Source organism: Sinocyclocheilus rhinocerous, unplaced genomic scaffold, assembly GCF_001515625.1.
Source record: "Sinocyclocheilus rhinocerous isolate Xijiao unplaced genomic scaffold, SAMN03320098_v1.1 scaffold497, whole genome shotgun sequence".
Classification (NCBI taxonomy): domain Eukaryota; kingdom Metazoa; phylum Chordata; class Actinopteri; order Cypriniformes; family Cyprinidae; genus Sinocyclocheilus; species Sinocyclocheilus rhinocerous.
Window position 1 is genome coordinate 379,470 of NW_015633189.1, and position 18,676 is coordinate 398,145.

The 18,676-nt window shown below is 35.7% G+C and overlaps 1 protein-coding gene across 1 annotated transcript in view; it reads left to right on the top strand.

The window, feature by feature from the left end:
- Window positions 1-18,676, top strand: part of LOC107743773 (unconventional myosin-Id-like) — a 71,784-nt gene that overhangs the window by 38,945 nt on the left and 14,163 nt on the right. Inside the window, exons 17-21 of the mRNA XM_016557176.1 lie at window positions 6,614-6,837; window positions 7,890-8,028; window positions 8,111-8,215; window positions 8,309-8,422; window positions 13,476-13,630. Of these exons, the coding sequence (XP_016412662.1) occupies window positions 6,614-6,837; window positions 7,890-8,028; window positions 8,111-8,215; window positions 8,309-8,422; window positions 13,476-13,630 (737 nt within the window). The remainder of the gene's footprint in view (window positions 1-6,613; window positions 6,838-7,889; window positions 8,029-8,110; window positions 8,216-8,308; window positions 8,423-13,475; window positions 13,631-18,676) is intronic.

Genomic DNA, 18,676 nt, shown 5'->3' on the forward strand with positions numbered 1-18,676 from the left:
TGAGGAGGAGCCCAAACTACACTCAGTGGCCAAGTGATGCTTGTTATGGTCCATGATATTGGTACAGATTCTGTATCATGAACAATTCTTTGTGACTATATTTCAAGTTGGAAAAGACGTTTAGTTCCCACTTTAAGTGAACCTTAGTTCCCAGGTCATCTACAAGATCAATTAAAATGCTGATAAATTCAAGAAAAGATAAGACATAAACACATGAAAGTATGATTGAAATGTAAAAAATAAATAAATAAATAAATAAAACACGTTTATTCTGTGGCACCTAAAAAAATAATTTGGCGCCTACATTTTTTTCTTATAGGAGCCAATGGCTCCTTACTCTATTTTTTTGTTTGGAGCCCTGAGATATGCGTTTAAAAAAATTCTTAGACCTCAAGGCTAACCTCATCATACACTACTGTTCAAGAGCTTGAGGTCTGTAAGATTTTTTAAATGTTTTTGAAAGAAAATGTTGAACATTGAAAATGTTTTCATGCTCCCCAAAATGGCATTTGTTTGATTAAAAATACAATAAAAGCAGTAACATTGTGAAATATTATTACGATTTAAAATTATATATTTTAATATATTTAAAATGTAAATTACACCTGTAATAGCAAAGCTGAATTTTCAGCTGCCATTAATCCAGTCTTCATTGTCACATGATCCTTCAGAAATCATTCTAAAATGCTGATTTGGTGCTCAAGAAACATTTCTTCTTATTATCCATGTTGAAAACGTTGTTCTGCTTATTTATTATTTTTTTGTGTGTGTGGAAACTGATTGTTTTCATGATATTATTGATGAATAGAAATATCAAAAGAACAGCATTTATTTAAAATACAAATCTTTTACTTACACTTACTTTTGATCAGTTTAATATAGCTTGCTGAATAAATGTATTTAGTATTAGTATTAGTATTCATCATAAATGTATGATAGTGTATGTGAAATTCCAAATCAAAAATCACAATGGGACAACATCCAATTTTTCATAAGACATTCATCATATTTCATTTGGTGTTCAGCTGGTTTTCAAAAATTAAATCTGATCAGGAATTTCTTGAGACTTCATTACGACACACACTCATGCACGCACTTAATCAGCTTCAGAGACAGCAAGGTGCCATATCCGCACCACCCTACGTTCCTGTGATTCATTGACACCATTACTTTTCAACAACAGACCTCACACCACAGCAGACTGAACAACAAGGCAACAGTAAAACAATATGGCACCCAAATCCCTCCGCCTCACAGCATTTTCTTATTTTGTCTGTGTGAATACACAACACGTATTACTTTGTGGCATTTTTACAGGACGTTTTCTACCTTAATTTTTCCTCAGGAGCATGAGAATACAGATTTATTTGAATGGCAGATTTATTGACTGCCAGTGTCATTTCACTGGCACACAAAATGATTGTGGGTTCTTAGTGTACATTCCCCGACCTTGCTTTACTGTCTTTAGTGACTGACAGTTATTAGAAATCAAAGCATATATTCTGTCAGCTCCTGTCTGCGCATTGAACGTTTTTTACCACTCCCCCGTTGCAAGATCTTATTTGCTATTTCAAAAGATGTTATCAGGGGGTTCCCTTTATCGAGATGCTTATAAACACAAACTGACATAGTTTTCCACAACGTTTGCGTTCAAGATCAAACTCTCAGTTTTAGGCTCAGTATTTCTGTCTCATAGTCTCTCTGGACTGCTACATTCATGAGCAGATGCACGTATCAAAGTGTTTAAATCTGTGCTCTTCCTGAATCGGAGATTGATTGTTTGATCTTTTGTATGGATTCAGAGCTGGATGAAGGTGTCATCCTGACACAGGTTTATCTCGGTTCCCCTAAGGGGGGGGAGACTTATTTGTGGGAATGTTGTCAGTGTATTAATCACGTTGTATACCTCCGGGCAATAACTGAGCATCCCAGCAGAGCTGATATCACCTGTGTCGATCTTCTGTGAGTGGCAGGCGCTAATGTGTTATTTTGCACAAAAAACAGCTTATGGTTGGCCCTAAACACTGAAACCGTTCACATGTGTGTCTTAAGGTTTGGATCATCTTTCTTTCACGCACAATCCATTTATCAGCATATGCCAGACTAGTTTGACTTCTGCCAAGTCTGCCAGTTTTGCCAGCGATTCCAACATTTGTGCCAAAGGCCACCAGTGAACCCAATTTAAAAATGCTACCGCTCATCTCTATGAATCTCCTTGTTTGTAGGCCTCTGAGTTCTGCTTCGCCTTATTCTTTGTCTCTCATTTCTCAGTGCATAGCACACGGGGATGCATTTATCTTTCATCTTTTTTAAGCTCGTAAACCAAAAGAACCCCCATCCCCCAATCAATGCTCAGTTATTTTTCACCTCCCACTTTCTCCTCACTGATTTCCTGTCTGTCTCACCCCACCACTCCTTCACGGATTCCCAGCCATTTTTCTGTGCCATTGCCTTCCTCCACCCCCTCACTCCACTGTCATTTCTAAGCCGTTACACTTTAGCTCTTCTCCCGTAGGTGATGAAAATACCCAGGATCCTCTGCTCTGCCAGAGAGCTCCTTTGGGCAGATGCAGGATGCTGTGCTGTCTCTCGTTGTACGACCCTCTGTTCAGTTCATCAGCAAGATGTGGCTTGGAATAGAGGCAGTTTGAAGCAAATCGGATCTGCTGTACAAAACACAAACATTGAGTTACTACATTATTCATGAATTTCCTCCCTTTTAATTAATTAATATTTAATACATTCAAGCCCCAGCATCCACATCATCTGCCATGTTAGTTGTGGTTTCTGCTGTGAGAGGAGCTCTCTGTTTATTTTATGGATGGAGTTAAATCCCATATCATTAATTTCTGAAATGATAGAACAGATTTAAGACTACTTGCCAAACACTGTGTATTTTATTGCATTTGTTGAGGCAAACAAACACTCAATGCACAGAGATGTCAGACTCCCTGTATAAATCTCCTATATTTTCTCCCATAAATCCCTTATGCCTCCTCTAGGATTGTTTGTTTTTGCTCAGATCTTTTCTGCAGCATCTTCTTCCTTTTGCTGTCAGATTGCAGTGGTAAGCGAACACTGTTTTATAGAAAAAAATGAAGCATCTTTTACTCAGCACGGTCAACAGGGTCTTTTTTTCCATTTTATACTTGTCATGTCATACTATAGGTTTTTGTGAAATGTACGCCTGGTTCTGTGATGTACGATTGCAATATCCCCGTCCTGAAGGCTCATGAGACAGCAGTTAAACGGGGACATGCCACCGCTGGCAAAATGGGAAATGGAAATGTACTGCATCTAATGAAAGTGCTTTACCAATCTGTCCTTGAAAAGAGCTATTTCAGATGTGCTCAAGGTCATTAATCTGGGCAAATAATAAAGAAATATAAATCAAAACATGTTTTACATATATCTTTACAGTACTTCAGAATCACTTTAGAACTACAAAAGTAGCAATATTTTGTCTGAATTTTTAACTGGAGATGCACTCTTGAGAACAGCTGCAATCGGATTAGTCAAATTTGCAAATGAATCATTAAGTACAATCAGCTTATTCAATAATTGCAACATTGATTTTGTCATTTTGAAATAATGAGTAACTATATGTTTGTATATTTTGCTTTAGAGTGAAGTGAAGTAAAAAGTTTCCCAGATGAAAAAAATAAAAAATAAAATGCTTTGCTACTGTCCACAGCTGCAATTTCTCATATTTAAGTAAACAACTTTACTTAACTCTAAGTATAACTCGTATAAAGTATTGTCTTAAGCCAGTAAGCAGCCACCTAGCAACCACCCAGAAAACCTTCGTAACCACATAACATAACACAATGCTGCAAACACTCAGAATATTTTAGCAAATGCATTGCAGCAACCTAATTTTGCACCACTCGCATTTTATTCAGAATATATAAAAATGTGATAAGTATTACAGTAGTCAAATGTGAAGCCAGTGACAGCTGCAAAAGGAGCCTTGTGGGGTTGTCTGTGGTTAGGATCTTTTGTGAATACGTTTAACTCTGTCACATACCCTGACCGTGATTCTGTCCTGCCAGTGTGTGAAGTTGTGTGTGTTGAGGGATTGTGGGATTTGCCTGCCTGCCTCTCTGATTAATGATAAGTCACCTCACATTCTGTCAGCCATCTGTAATTGCCTTTTGACACCTGATGGCTTATCTGAATAGATTCTGCTAGAATTTCTTTGTCCTGTTTTCTGCAGGGTGAGAGATTCAAACAGCCTCTTTTTATTCATTTTTACATTTCTCCTCAATGAAGAAGCTGTGTTTGCACAGCAGTTACAGTCATTAAAATACGTTGATCTTGTTCTATTTAATCAAAACATTTTTGGCAACACTGAAAAGAAAATTTAAAAAGAAAAAGTGCTAAACAATGGGGTTTGATTGAATGATTTATGCTTTAATTATTTATTATGTGAGACTTCTTTGTCTTAGCTTTATCCAGTTTGGCTTTGATGAGTGTGTAAATCTGCTGCGGAGAGGCGGAATTGTGCTGGGGTTGTTAAACGTTGATCAGACAAGCTGGCTGGGGGGCGGGGTGAGTTGAGGTCCTGTTATTGGCCTGATTTACCCACATTCCCCCGGGTGTTGTCTACTACCACTATCCTCTCTAAAAACAAACACTGACCTTCTGTCTGCCCCACTGGTTAAGCATTTCCAATGTCATCAGGATGGACAGTGCGAATGTGCGGTCATCAACTGTCTAAATAAACATAAACACAATTTGAACAGCTCAGTCTGATTTCACTCAAACATTCTGCTATATTGGTTATGATCAACATGACGTAGATTTTTTTGTTAGTAGTATTTGTAAAATTGAGTATTTGCAACATTTATTTGTTAATTTGACATGATGAGAGTTGTCTGCTACTCTGAAATTATAAATATTATAGTTCAGTTTGACGATAAATACATGAATACGTACATATATGTATACACACACACACACACACACACACAAACACACACACATACATGTGTGAATAAAAATCCATGGCTAAGTGTGCATTACACAAAATGTATAAAGGGAGTTGTTTCTGCAACTCGATTTAAATTTACATGCATTTTCTGACTGTACATGTCTAGTAGTCAATAATTAATTCAGAATCGTTTTCACCCCCTTGAACAGAAACTGTTCAGATGTTTAGCCTGACAAAAACAATAGGTTATGTAATAAGCATTTTCTTTATTATGTTATACGTAAATACCTTTTGACATTAAAATTGCAATTATTTTTATTTTCAGTTATCATCAGCTTCATTTCTATCCACTTTACAACAAAAAATAAGGTAATTGTAGTTAAAGCACATTTCAAAGTGTTTTAAAAAGAGTGTTAAACCCAGAATGCAAATTTGGGAAACATGCAGCATTGTAAAGATTTGAAATTGACCCTTCAACCTCTAATTAGCAAAGCTAATTACCATTATGCACTCGATAATACATTTTAATTAATGCCTAATCAATAATATCAATAAGTTATTCTCTGAATTGTGCTATATTTCTTTCAGACTGATTGTTTGGTTTGCGTTCAGAAATGACTAGTGTACATCATGTACATCACATCAGTTTGGGCATGTAGGACTTCTGGTAGCAGATTTGCTGATTATGAATGTGGAGCCTTGCTGTTTCTTCACTCCTCTGCATTAGTCATACAGTTAAGTTACGTAATGGGTTCAGTCACAGTAGCACAGCAACTCAAAGGAAAGTTCTTCCTTGAGGTCAGTGTTAGCACACAGGCAAAGACTAGAGACCATGTAGGGAGAATCACCCACACTACAGTACTGATATGTATTTTATTTTACACAGAATTTTAAACTGAATACAGTGTAATGCATGCTTCAGGCATCTGTGGTGACAGTTCAGGTCACCAAAAATATTATGCATCCTCATAATATTTAAGACAGTATTATGGAAAAGGACATTTCAATTGATGTCTTTGGACAACACTTCAAGTTCATCCACACGTTTATGATGCCATATTTGCCAGACATAAGGCTCCTTTCACTTTTTCCCACCTGAGTCAATGTAAAATGGATTCAACATATGGTGGGGATTTTTACTGAGTACTGAGCCACTCAAACAGCTCCCAAGAGTTCCATTATCATCTATTATTGATGTCTAAGACAGGCCTTACACCCTCGAAAATGCACTTTGGGTGCCACAGATCAGATTATATGTATCATTAGAGAGTCTAGCTATATTCCACACGGGAGCAGATGTGTTATATATGGCATCATGGTATACTGTATTTCTACCAGGGGTATTCTCATACGCAAATAAACAACATAAAATTGCTATATTTAGACTTGAAGTAACGGAAATACTTGAAATGACATTATGCATCTGGATGCAAGAAAAAAAGTAACTGTATTCAGTTACAACTAAAAAAAATAGACGGAATCAGGTTACGGTACATTTTGTAAAACCTTTTTTTTTTTTTTCTTTTGAGTTTTTGTCTTTTGTCTAAAATTTAAATGTAGTAAGTATTTTTTCATGTCATATATATTCATTGTAATCCATTATTTTAGTTAAATAGCATTTAAATGTAGGTAACAATATTAATTATGATCTTTCACACTTTCTCTCACTCTTTCACACAGGTGTGGCGTGGGACACTGGCCAGAATGCATTACCGCCGCATGCGTGCTGCCCTCATCATCATCCGGGCATACAGAAGATACAAGGTTAAGTCATACATCCGTGAGGTCAACCGGCGCTTCAGAAATGTCCGTGGCATGAAGGATCACGGCAAACATGTGAAGTGGCCCACACCGCCCAAGGTCTTGCGCAAGTTTGAGGAGGCACTGAGGAACATCTATAACAGGTCAGAGTTACAGAGGACAGGAAGTGGACAGGCTCACTGGTGCTCTGTGTGACTCATGGGCTAGTCATGTATGACTCCAGCTGTGCTGCATTAACGTCAGCCATGTGGTGGGGAACACAGTCTGGCCAAATGTTACCATAACAATGTAATGTCTCTGACTCACTCCGATGCTTTCAGCTCTTTATCATTGTTGGACAAGGAAATGTTATTTTTTTGCTATAGGCTTGTGTATCTCTTGTTTGAGGTGTTTAAGTAAGGAAAGGCTCTCTTGCATTTAACAGGGCTGTTGTTGTTTCCTGAAGCACTTATTGATCTTTGGATCAAAGTCCTATTTGAGATCTATTCACAAGAGCTCTGACCCTGAAAACAATGCAGAAAACAACCCGAAAGTCAAAATAACACTTCCAGTGTTTCGATTTCTAGTCACACAGTAAATGTATGACACCTACAGCTTTTTTTTTTTTTTTTTTTTTTTACAAAAATTTTTTTTCAATTAAATGTATATTATCAGCATAACAACTTGAGTGAAAAATCTACCTGAAATTAACATGAATTTCATTATTTCTCAGCATTTGGTTTGCCCCTTAATAATTAATTAAACCTAATAATTAAATCATGAAAATGTAAAATTGCAATAAATAACAGATTTTAGAATAAAAAACCTAAAACACAAAAAGCAGTAAAAACACTGCTAAAAAAATAAGTTATTAAATATTTAAACATATTAATTTCGTTTATATGCATGTCATGTGATCATTAAAGGAATAGTTCACCCAAAAATGAAAACTTTTGGGTGAAAACTATTCCTTTAACATGTATCAGACAACCGTGAACATGCAAATATGTGTTGAAAAGTACTTTTTTACTCATTTTTTGGGATAATGCTTCTTTGTTTACACTTTTTAAAAAGTTTTGAATCCCATATTTCCAATTTGGTTTCAGTATATTTCTGTGGACTTTTTAAGCTACAGTGTGCATTATACTGTAACAATTACAACTTATGTTGCAGGCAATGGCTTTGTGTTTAAGATATTTATTCAAATATATTTTAGATGGTGGGCCTGGACGCTCATTAAAGACCTGTCCCCAGAGCAATTGGTGCAGATCAGGGCTAAAGTGGCCACATTAGAGTGTCTGAAGGGGCAGAGAGCAGATCTAGGACTGCAGAGAGCCTGGGAGGGCAACTACCTGGTTAGTGTTGAATCTGGTTTAAAATAATTTATATAATACATTTAGTTCACAATGTTTAACACAAAGTTTTTTCTGATCTTAGAAAAAGGACAGTCCTGGGACAGCGTCTTCCTTTACTCTTATTTCCAGTGACCTGCAGAGGAAAGATAAGTTCATGAGAGTCCTCTTCTCCTGCAATGTCCGCAAAGTATGTCTGACTGACAGTTATTTGAATCATTGTTCCAGTGTCAGATGTTTGCTTTGCATGCAATGTTAACCTATGCAATATTATTGTCAATAGATCAATCGCTTCAATAAAGCAGAGGACCGAGCATTGCTCATTACTGATCGCCACCTCTACAAAATGGACCCTGTCAAGCAGTACAAGCCCATGAAGAGCATCCCACTCTATAATGTAAATATCTACCTTTTTGATACTATAAGTTGCATTCACACAGAAGCAGAATATGATTGTCAGTCATATTTGGAGTACAAATGCAGTTTGGTGATTCAAGAGAGTGACAATCACATTCTTCAATTCCAGAAGTCACAATTGAATTTTAAGAACAGTTGTATGAATTTATTTGATGATTATTCAGATTAAAGTACTGTAATACAGTTATTTCAAATATATAAATAAAATATTTTCCTCATATTTAAATCAAACTGGATTCTGTTTATATTCTTCCAGGGTTGATAAAGTCTATTTTAATCTGTAAACCTGAAACATTTCATCTTGAGCTAAAGCTGTAGAACATCTAGTCTTTTCATTCACGGTCACTTTACATAACATAGCTTTACACTAAATTATTTTTCCATTTAGCTTGAAATGGCTCAGGTCAAGCCATTTGTCTCATGTATTACTAAAATATAAATCTTTACTGTCCCTTTTGATCAATTTATTGCATCCTTGCAGCATAGAAGTATTAATGTATTTTACAAAAAACATCTTACTTTAGTACGATGGCGTTTTAGTGGCATGTTAAAAAATAAAAAAATCTAAGATTAAAGTCGTAATATTTTGTGAAAAAAAGTCAAAATTACGAGAATAAAGTCGTAGCTATATGAGAATAAAATCGAAATATTTTGAGAATAAAATTGAAATTACGAGAATAAAGACAAAATGTTTTGAGAATAAAGTTGAAATTACGAGAATAAAGTCAAAATATTTTGAGAATAAAGTCAAAATAACGAGAATTAAGTGATAGCAATATTTATAATATTTATAAATAGTTAGACTATTTTGAGAGTATAGCCTATATTGAGGATGCAAATGGTCTGGATTGGGAGCACCGGGAGAAATTCCGGTGGCCTGGCAACTGATTTGAATATATGTGGGATGTGTCATATACTCACAGGGACAGTATGCTTGGAAATAATATTATATTTATATTGTTGTCTTTTCTGAGATAAATAACGTTACTATTCACAAGCTATTCACGGTATAATAAATGATTAGAAATAATATTTCACATCTTCAAATGCATTCATTATTTGTAGTGCGCCAGCCACCCAATAATAACAATAAGCTTTGTGCTTTTGGTACTTTTTAATATAAAACAAAGTCTCAGCTTTTGAATTCAGTCATTTTTATAGCAAATACAAACAATATGTCTTACAATAATGTGTTTCATGCTCTGTAATGTGGCGTGACAGATCGCTGTATTCACCTCAGTTTAAGCGGCATGTGAATCAATCATCTTTTCGATTACAATAAGACATTTGTTTATACTGTTTTTTTCATGCCTTCTGATGTTCCTTCATGTTTATATTGTGCTATAACTTGTAATAAAGAGGAAAAACATTTATAATTTGTATTTTGTGATAAAACTGACAGAATTTGAAAGCTGAGCTGTGTTAGGCACAAAGCTCATTGCGATTACTGGGTGGCTGGCGCGCTACAAATAATGAATGGATTTGAAAATGTGAAATGTTATTTCCAATCATTTATTATACCGTGAATAGCTTGTGAATAGTAACGTTATTTATCTCAGAAAAGACAATATAACTTAAGTTAATGAGTTGGAGCCCACTTCAACCTTTAGAACGTTTTATTGCTGTTTTTAATTAGAAACATGTGAGGAATGAAAGGTTGGATGCCAAAGACGTTTTTGCGGAGTAGGTGGTAGAATTTTCACAAAGAAAACATAATTTAATGGAACGAATGTCTCATTGTAATCGAAAAGATAATGGATTCACATGCCGCTTAAACTGAGGCGAATACAGCACGCTGTCGTGCTACATTAAAGAGCGTGAAAAACACATTATTGTAAGATATTGTTTGTATTTCAGTATAAAACTGACAGAATTTGAAAGCTGAGACTTTGTTTTATATTAAAAGTACAAAAAGCACACAAAGCTTATTGCTATTATTGGGTGGCTGGTGCACTACAAATGATGAATGCATTCGAAGACGTGAAATATTATTTCTAAGCATACTGTCCCTGTGAGTATATGGCACAAGGTATGATATCTACTTTATTCTCCAAAAATTTTGAATTTATTCTCAAAATATTTGGACTTTATTCTCACAATTTTGACTTTTTTTCTCAAAATATTATGACTTTAATCTCGTAATCTTAGATTTTTATATATTTTTTAACGTGGCACTAAAACACAGTTGTACTTTTTTTTTTAATATAAATAATCTAATTTAACTCCAGTAGTGGGAGAATTGAGTTATGAAAGTGACACAAAATGAAATTTATTGACATGGTTGAATTAAATAAAAAAAAAATTTCTTCATACAACAGAAACATTAAAGGGTTTTATTGCTATTGCTATGTACAGTGGGTTGAATAAGAAATAGCCTATGTAAATAAATCTCTGATTGCTTTCTGGATGCTGGAAAATAGCAGTTAACATCTCTTGATTTGGGAAAGGTCACAGCCCAGCTGAACTTTTCCTGCCCCTCACATTTATTTATTGCTCCAGTGTTACAGAACGCACAGGTCAGGGAAATGGATAGAATGATTTATGTGACAGCTAACGCCTCAAAGACAAAAGGATATCAAGAACACTCATTGCATTATTAAATGGTTGGGCTGGAACCATGTCCTAGAAAAAAACATTACTGAGATATAATCCAAAAAATAAATAAATAAATAAACGTTAATTCCGCCCCCCACCCCCCCCCCCCCAAACAATACACTCTGCAACTCAGCTACGCTGCTCCTCCTCCTTTATCCGTCTCCTTCTCCACTGTTGTCATGCCAACATCCCAGGGGATGGGGTTGTCATGGTGACGGAGCGGGCGGGGAGATCAGCTGATGTCTAGTTTCATTCCGGCATGTGCACAAATTTGCCTCCTCGGTGTGTTCCTTCTGCTCGGGCTTGCGTGTGTCTTCACACTTCTGTAGGATTTCTTTGTTTTCATCTCTTCTCTCCTGTTGAAGTCTCTGTTTGCTCTTCATAGACCTATTTATGTTCGCTTTATTTTCCTGAATCCTGTTTGTTTGGGTCATTTATTGGCATAATAAGAAATTATTATAAATTGACCAGTATTACTATGGAAAGGGAAAAAGAAGATATGTACCTTATAGTGCACAAAATCCCACTGCATGATACTTACATAATGAATATTTGATTAAACAGCAGGAGCAATACAATTCCTTCAATCACATGGAACTCAGGAAGTCAGTGGTAATGTGACTCATTCCCTACCGATTAGAGAGACCAGGGGTGCCTGATCCATAATTCCACAAGCATTATGCGGATACCACAGCTTGTTCTGGCCTGGTCATCAGTGTCATGTTTGACTGCTCACATTTGTCTTTTGTAACTGTTCTTTAAATATTTACTCATAAGTGACAAATTGCTCATATTATAAGCTCATATCATTGCTCAAACATCTCATAATGACTATTATCATTTGGTCCTAAATTGGTCACACCAGCTGTCGCCATCCTGCATCTTTTTTCTATGAGACCATCACCAAGGTCTTAGTTGTGGTAGAGATGGTTCCCATCCAGCCGAGCTTTATTTTAAGATAAATGAGGGCGAGATAAATGGTATTGACAGTGTGGTGTAGAGTCCTTGGTTTCTTAATATATTCAGCTAGTGATTTTTGCCTGAGCATACACTGATCCACAGGGGAGTCAGTACACTCGATTCCCCTCTAGCTGTTAGCTGTTTTACCCTAGCCCACACTGTGTTCGTTGGACCCTAGCCCTTATCTGGGTGAATAAGAGCGAGATGAAGAGGATGGAAGACAAAGAAATTTTACCTCAAGGAAACTGCATCACATTTTCAGGTGTTTCATCTTGATAAAAGCAGTTGTTTATGGAGGCTTGCTATTGATTTGGGGTCAAATAAGGAAGTCTGGAAGTCTAGTTTTAAAATGAGGTCTTGGAAATTGAATCTTTTTATTCATGTTGGTTTCAGATATTTTTAAAGAATGTTTATGCCATTTTTTGAGACAGAAATTGTCAAGTGGTGACCATGAAAATTAATGCTCATGACTATAAACAAGCAGCCTAATTATTTTTAAACATTTTCAAACATATTTTTCAGAGCAACTGAAATAAACATGAATTATTGAATTATGAATGTTTTTTTTATGAATGTTTTCTTTTATTTTTCCATTTTGCTAACCTGAGTTTGCCTTGCTATTCCATAAAGAGATTGATAATTTTTTTTTGTCCTTTCTATCTTTGCCTGTGTTCTTTTTTTTTCTTGTCGAATTGCAACATTTATTATTAATCTTTTATTCTTATTTATTTATTTAGAAAATTTAATTTAATTCATATATTGATAGAAATATAATCATAGTTGAGGTGTATTCAAGTTAAGTCCTTGTCTGCATGACTAGCATTTTAAATTTATTTTTGTATATATTAGATATAACGTAACCTCATTGATCTATGCAGTCTGTTCTGACACCTGGTTGAATTAAAACTCAAGGTCCCAAACACCAGCCCACCACAATCAAACATCTAATATCTCATTAGTTATCATGAGCCCCATGTTTAATTATTGTTTTGAACAGTGTTTTTATTATTAACTAAACTAAAACTATAAAACAAATTTTTTTATTGAAATAAAGCGGAAATAAAATATAAACTTTAGATGAAAAATGTAAACTTACAAATTAGATTAAAATTCAACTAAATTACTAAAACGTAAACTAAAATTAAAACTGAAAATATAAAATTAAAGCTAATTCAAAATATTAATAAATGGTATATAAATTATACTAAAATACAACTGGTTCTGAAGGTCATCTGCTCTGGAAGTACGTGTCTCACCTTGTTCGTTGTAACACAGTAAATTATGATTTGTTCCCACACCTCGATATACCAACAGATGTATAATGTTCCTGTGAGTCCACCTCCAAAACCCATGGCTTTTGTTTGCAGGTTCGCTATAATGAGAACTAAATTATGGCAGACCTTATTAGTGCATGCTGGCCTGCTGTGTGTCTGTATGAGTGCTGTTTTAACTCACATCGCCCTTTCTTCCTGTCTCAGGTGACCGGAGTGAGCATTTCCCCTGGGAAAGACCAGCTGGTTGTCTTCCACACCAAAGACAACCGGGACCTAATCGTGTGCCTGCAAGGGATGGTGCCAGCGGGGGACAGCCGCATCGGAGAGCTGGTTGGGACCCTGCTCAGCCACTTCAAAAGGTGACACCAACAGGGGGCGCTCCTGAGAGCGATTTGGGAGAGATAGCAGGACTCTGGGGATGGGGCCAGGGCACATAAGGCTAACCATGCCAGCCATGATAATTCATCCACTCTCTTGTCTGCGGTGCCAGTTCAGGGCATTTAAGGACAGTGCAGCCAGCTTATCCCTGTCGGACTGATACCCCCTGTGGCTTTTTATGAAGCGGGAGAAAAATTTGTGTCTTCTAGATTTGAGAGGTACTTTAAGCTCCCTTGAATCTGCCAAATGATTGCACAAGAGCTGAGCATGGTACAGAGAGGAGATACAATATTTTCTGTTTGATGTTTGCTAAATTATGCCCTGGTGTGTCATACTGTGATGGTTGAGGGGGTACACTTCCTGAAATCGACAGGCGGTAGACACTATAACAGGCCGTTTGATGATTTTGTATGGCTTATGAATCAGAAAAATTAGATGGACTCTAAAGGTTATCTGGGGGTATATAAAGTGAATGTCTGAGATTAGAGGAAAGCCAAGAGATGCGGGTAAGATGAAGGCAGTCTGAATGAAAGTTTCCATTTTGTGTGTCTGTGTGTTTTACATTTACATTTAGTCATTTAGCAGACGCTTTTATCCAAAGCGACTTACAAATGAGAAATGAGCTCAGCTGACAGGGCAGATTATTATTTAAAACACAAACACACCATAATAAAACTCACTCACAGTGTCTCTAAAAATACACACTGAAACCACACCTTTTAAAGGCTACAACCTTTAAAAATATGCACAGTAATCTAGTTAATGAACTTTAAATTTTATTTCTATCAATTTTGTCATTATTTAGCTATTTTATTTTTTATATTTATTCATGTTTAAATTATATTATTTTATTTCAACTTGCCTATAGTTAATTTCCAGTTTAATCTCTATATTCAAGGTTCAAACCAGTCAGGTGTTTAAAATCACTAAGTACTCTGCTGTTCAAAAGTATGTTGTCGGTAAGATTTAAAAAAATTTTTTTGAAAGTCTCTTATGCTCACCAAGGCTGCATGTATTTGCTGCATTTATCAAAATACAGTAAAGACAGTAATATTATGAAATACTATTGCAAATAACTCTTTTCTAAATTAATATATTATAAAATGTAATAAATTCCTGTGATATCAAATTTTTAGCAGCCATTACTCCAGTCTCCAGTGTCAGATCATTCAGAAATCATTCTAATATGCTGATTTGGTGCTCAAGAAACATTTCTTTTCATTATCAAAGTTTAAAACCGTTATGCTGCTTTATATTTTTCTGGATACTGTGATACATTTTGTAGATACCGTGATACTTGTCATTAATCTTTAAAGGGGTCATATGATGCTGCTAAAAAGAACATTATTTTGTGTATTTGGTGTAATGAAATGTGTTTATGCGGTTTAAAGTTAAAAAAACACATTATTTTCCACATACTGTACATTATTGTTTCTCCTCTATGCCCCGCCTTTTTGAAACGCGTCGATTTTGAAACTTCAAAAGAACACCATTTATTTGAAACTCAAATCTCTTGTAACATTATAGATGTTTTTACTTTAATTTTTGATCAATTTAATGCAACCTTGCTGAATAAAATCATTTTCTTACTTTCTCAAAAAAAAAAAAAAAAAAAAAAAACCTACCCCTTAAAAGCTTGCTTCCCCATGCGTTACTTACAAGAAAAAAAGGAAGAAAAATACAGCCAGACCTGTGATAACACGGTTCCATTATTGTCCATCCATGTTCTCCAGTATAAACAGACAGTGTAACGTTAGGGAAGTTCCGAGGATGCATCACAGTTGCCATTCATTTTCGTCTGAAACTTTTCAGTCGCTCCACGTAATCCGGTGCCGAGGTAGTTTCCCCTGGTTTGCTTCGTCCTCTTAAAAAAAACACCTGACCCCATTTACATGCACTTTAAAAAGTTTGTTTTTAGTCAGATTAAACAGTACTTTGTCAAACCTGTAGTATGTTTTTTTTTTGAGTCAATCTAACAGATTAGAAATGCGACTGTATCTCAGCTTTGTCCAGAATGTATGTGCATTAGCCTTGTACCATTGCCCTTGTCATTGTGCAGTGGCTCCAAAATACAGAGGTGATGCTCAACGTGTATTTAATCCTTCAAATATTTGATTACGCATTGTATCGTGTTCTAGACCAGACAGATGAAGACTGTATTACTACAAAAACAACTGCGCATGTAAACATACTGAGTGATATCGACTTGCCTTAAAAGGATGCTTCACTGCTTTTTCTGTAAATAAAGCCCCTGTATCCTCCGAGCGGAGTGTTTTTTTAGAAAACACCTTGCTAAAGTTTCGTTGCTAATGACCTGCAGCCGTAAGCTCTCTCTGGATCCATCCATCAGCATGATCCATTCGCCGAACAAAAGGTCAGGCTCTGAGGCTGCTGTATTCTGCTGCTTTCCTCTCCCTGTAGATGTGTACTTAACCTTTATCTCTCCTCTGCTGTCCTGCACGGCAGCCTTGAGCACTAGCCACCGCAGAGAGGCTGTTCCTTCCTCTCCCAGTTCACTTCCTATTGCGATTTCAACAGTGACACCTAGGAAAGAGCTTGTATAGCAGCGTTTGAGAGTTAGTAATACAAAAATTGTAGTCTGTTTAAATCATTTTCAATTTTACTGAACCTATCACATTATGCTTGAGTGAGTTAGGATCTCTGGGCACGTTTCGCTGAGGTTTGACATTGAACTGCTTTGACTTTTCTGCCAGAGTGGCTTTATGGGAAAACTGCAGACGTAACTGTTTCTCCTGTACTATGAATAGATCGGAAGAACATCCCAAGCATTGAAAATCATTCTGACTGGAACAGTCTGTGCCACATGAGAGTAAAATTGTAACCCTCTTATCTGCATTAAGAATGTTGTCAACAAAGTCTCTGATAACTCATTCGGCTCTACATAAATAGAAAGGATTATTTCTCTAAGTGCCCACTTTCTCTTTTGACATTTTTATTTTTCCCCGAGATTTGCTTTATGTTTATCTTACACCATCGTTCATCATGTCTCACTGTTTGTCTACATAGGCAGCATTGAACCTATTCATACAAATTGCACCCTGCACATGAAGCGCACAGGTGACCTGCCTCATCATTAATTTGATGATTGATTTATTAAGCACGTTGCTAAGCTACCAATGCCATACTCTAATAATCATAAATATAGACGCAAATGTTGAATAAAATAGGCTTTTTTATATTACTATTTAGGTTTATTTTTATTTCAGCTTTAGTTTTAGAGTTCAATTTTAGTTTCTATTTATTTCCAGTTCCAGTAATTTCAGTGCTTCAGCTGAAACTTATGTCAGTTAGTTGCCAAGGCAACATTTCTCATTTTCAGTTTAAGTTTTTCATCTATTATTTATATTTTATTTAAGTTTTATTTCAAATAACAAAATGTTTTAATAGTTTTAGAACTAAATTCAGTCTGCATTTCTCAGTATTTGTGAATTTCCATGTATTCCTCATGCAAAAGAATGAGAAAAACCTTATTGGATCAATTTTCCGACAAAAGTATTGCAGTCACGGATAAAAAAAAATAATAAGCTTGAAACCAAAAAAAAAAAAAAAACGCAAGTAAAAATATATTGCACACAATTTTAAAATGAAAGCAAAGTCTTCAGAATAACAAACAATGGTCACGGATAGAAAAATAATGTTGTAGGGATTTCTTAATATGAACAGACACTGATATCAGCATTCACAAGGTTTGCTAATCACCAAGCACATGAATCCCATATTCTTGGTTGATTTCCTGTCAGTATGGTATTGAAGAGGGGAGTTGACGTCACTCCAATGCACCTCATTACCTGCCGATGCTCAGTGTTCACTTGTACAGGTGAAAACGGATAACCGTCAGCTAGGGTAACATCTTTCCATACAGGACACTGTTATATGTGTCTGCCTATCACTGCTGTACGACTATTTCAACCGTTAAATTAGTAAATTGGTAAAATAATTATGAATGTAATGTTTTTGCATTGACTAGGCTAGATTTGACTACTGATTAATGAAAATGACAGTGTTACAGAGGAGACAGTTACAGAGGCCAGGTGGGTTTGACATACACAGTGATTTATTTGCACACTTATTGTGTTAATTTACATAGCTGCATATATAATTGCATAACACTATCATATTAATGTTTTAAATTTATATGAATATAGCAACAATATGAAAGTAAAACAGCCAGTAGGTGGCGGCAAGTTACTGTGCATCATTAAATTATTTGTTCAAATGGCGGATTCATTCAGTGAGGAATAAAGTGAATCATTCACTCGACCAATCTGTTCAAACGGAAACCAATTAATTCAATATGAAATGCTGCTGTGTCTTGCTTGTAGAGGATACTGTTCTGCTATGGCTTTGTTTGGACTTTTCGTCGAAATAGAGCAAAATGAGAAAATAGTTACAATATTGTGTTTAAAACGCACTGAAATTTTACTTCTTGTTATATTGATTTTATACTATAATTCAATAAACATTTGTAATAGTGCTAATATTTGGGAAAACATCACTCTTCCTCGCGTGATATTGCTTAACTGTATGTCATTTTATAATCTCAGAGTAACACAAAATGTGATAAATCTTACAATACCAACAACCTTATCAATGACATACTGTACATGAAAGACAAAGCTGCAAATCTGTTTACAAAAAACAATACATGACAAAAAAATAAGATACAGTTAACAATTATGTTAACAGTTAACCGGTATAGGCAAGCCAGGCACATATAAAAGTGACTTTGCGAGACACATGTAACGGTGTCCTGTATGGAAAGATGTTACCCTAGCTGACGGTTATCCGTTTTCACCAAGTGTGCCGCACGAGTCTTAAAAAGTGAAGCCATTGCGTTTCGATCGCCCCCAGGTGGCTGGTCCCAGTATAGGTCATAAACCCCGCTCTCTCCATGCAATCTAATGGGACATGGGACAAACTAAATAATTAAATTTCACTTCAAATAATTTTTTTCCAAAGATGGCTTTTGTCATTTGATGTAGATTTTATCACGCTGATGTAAGTTC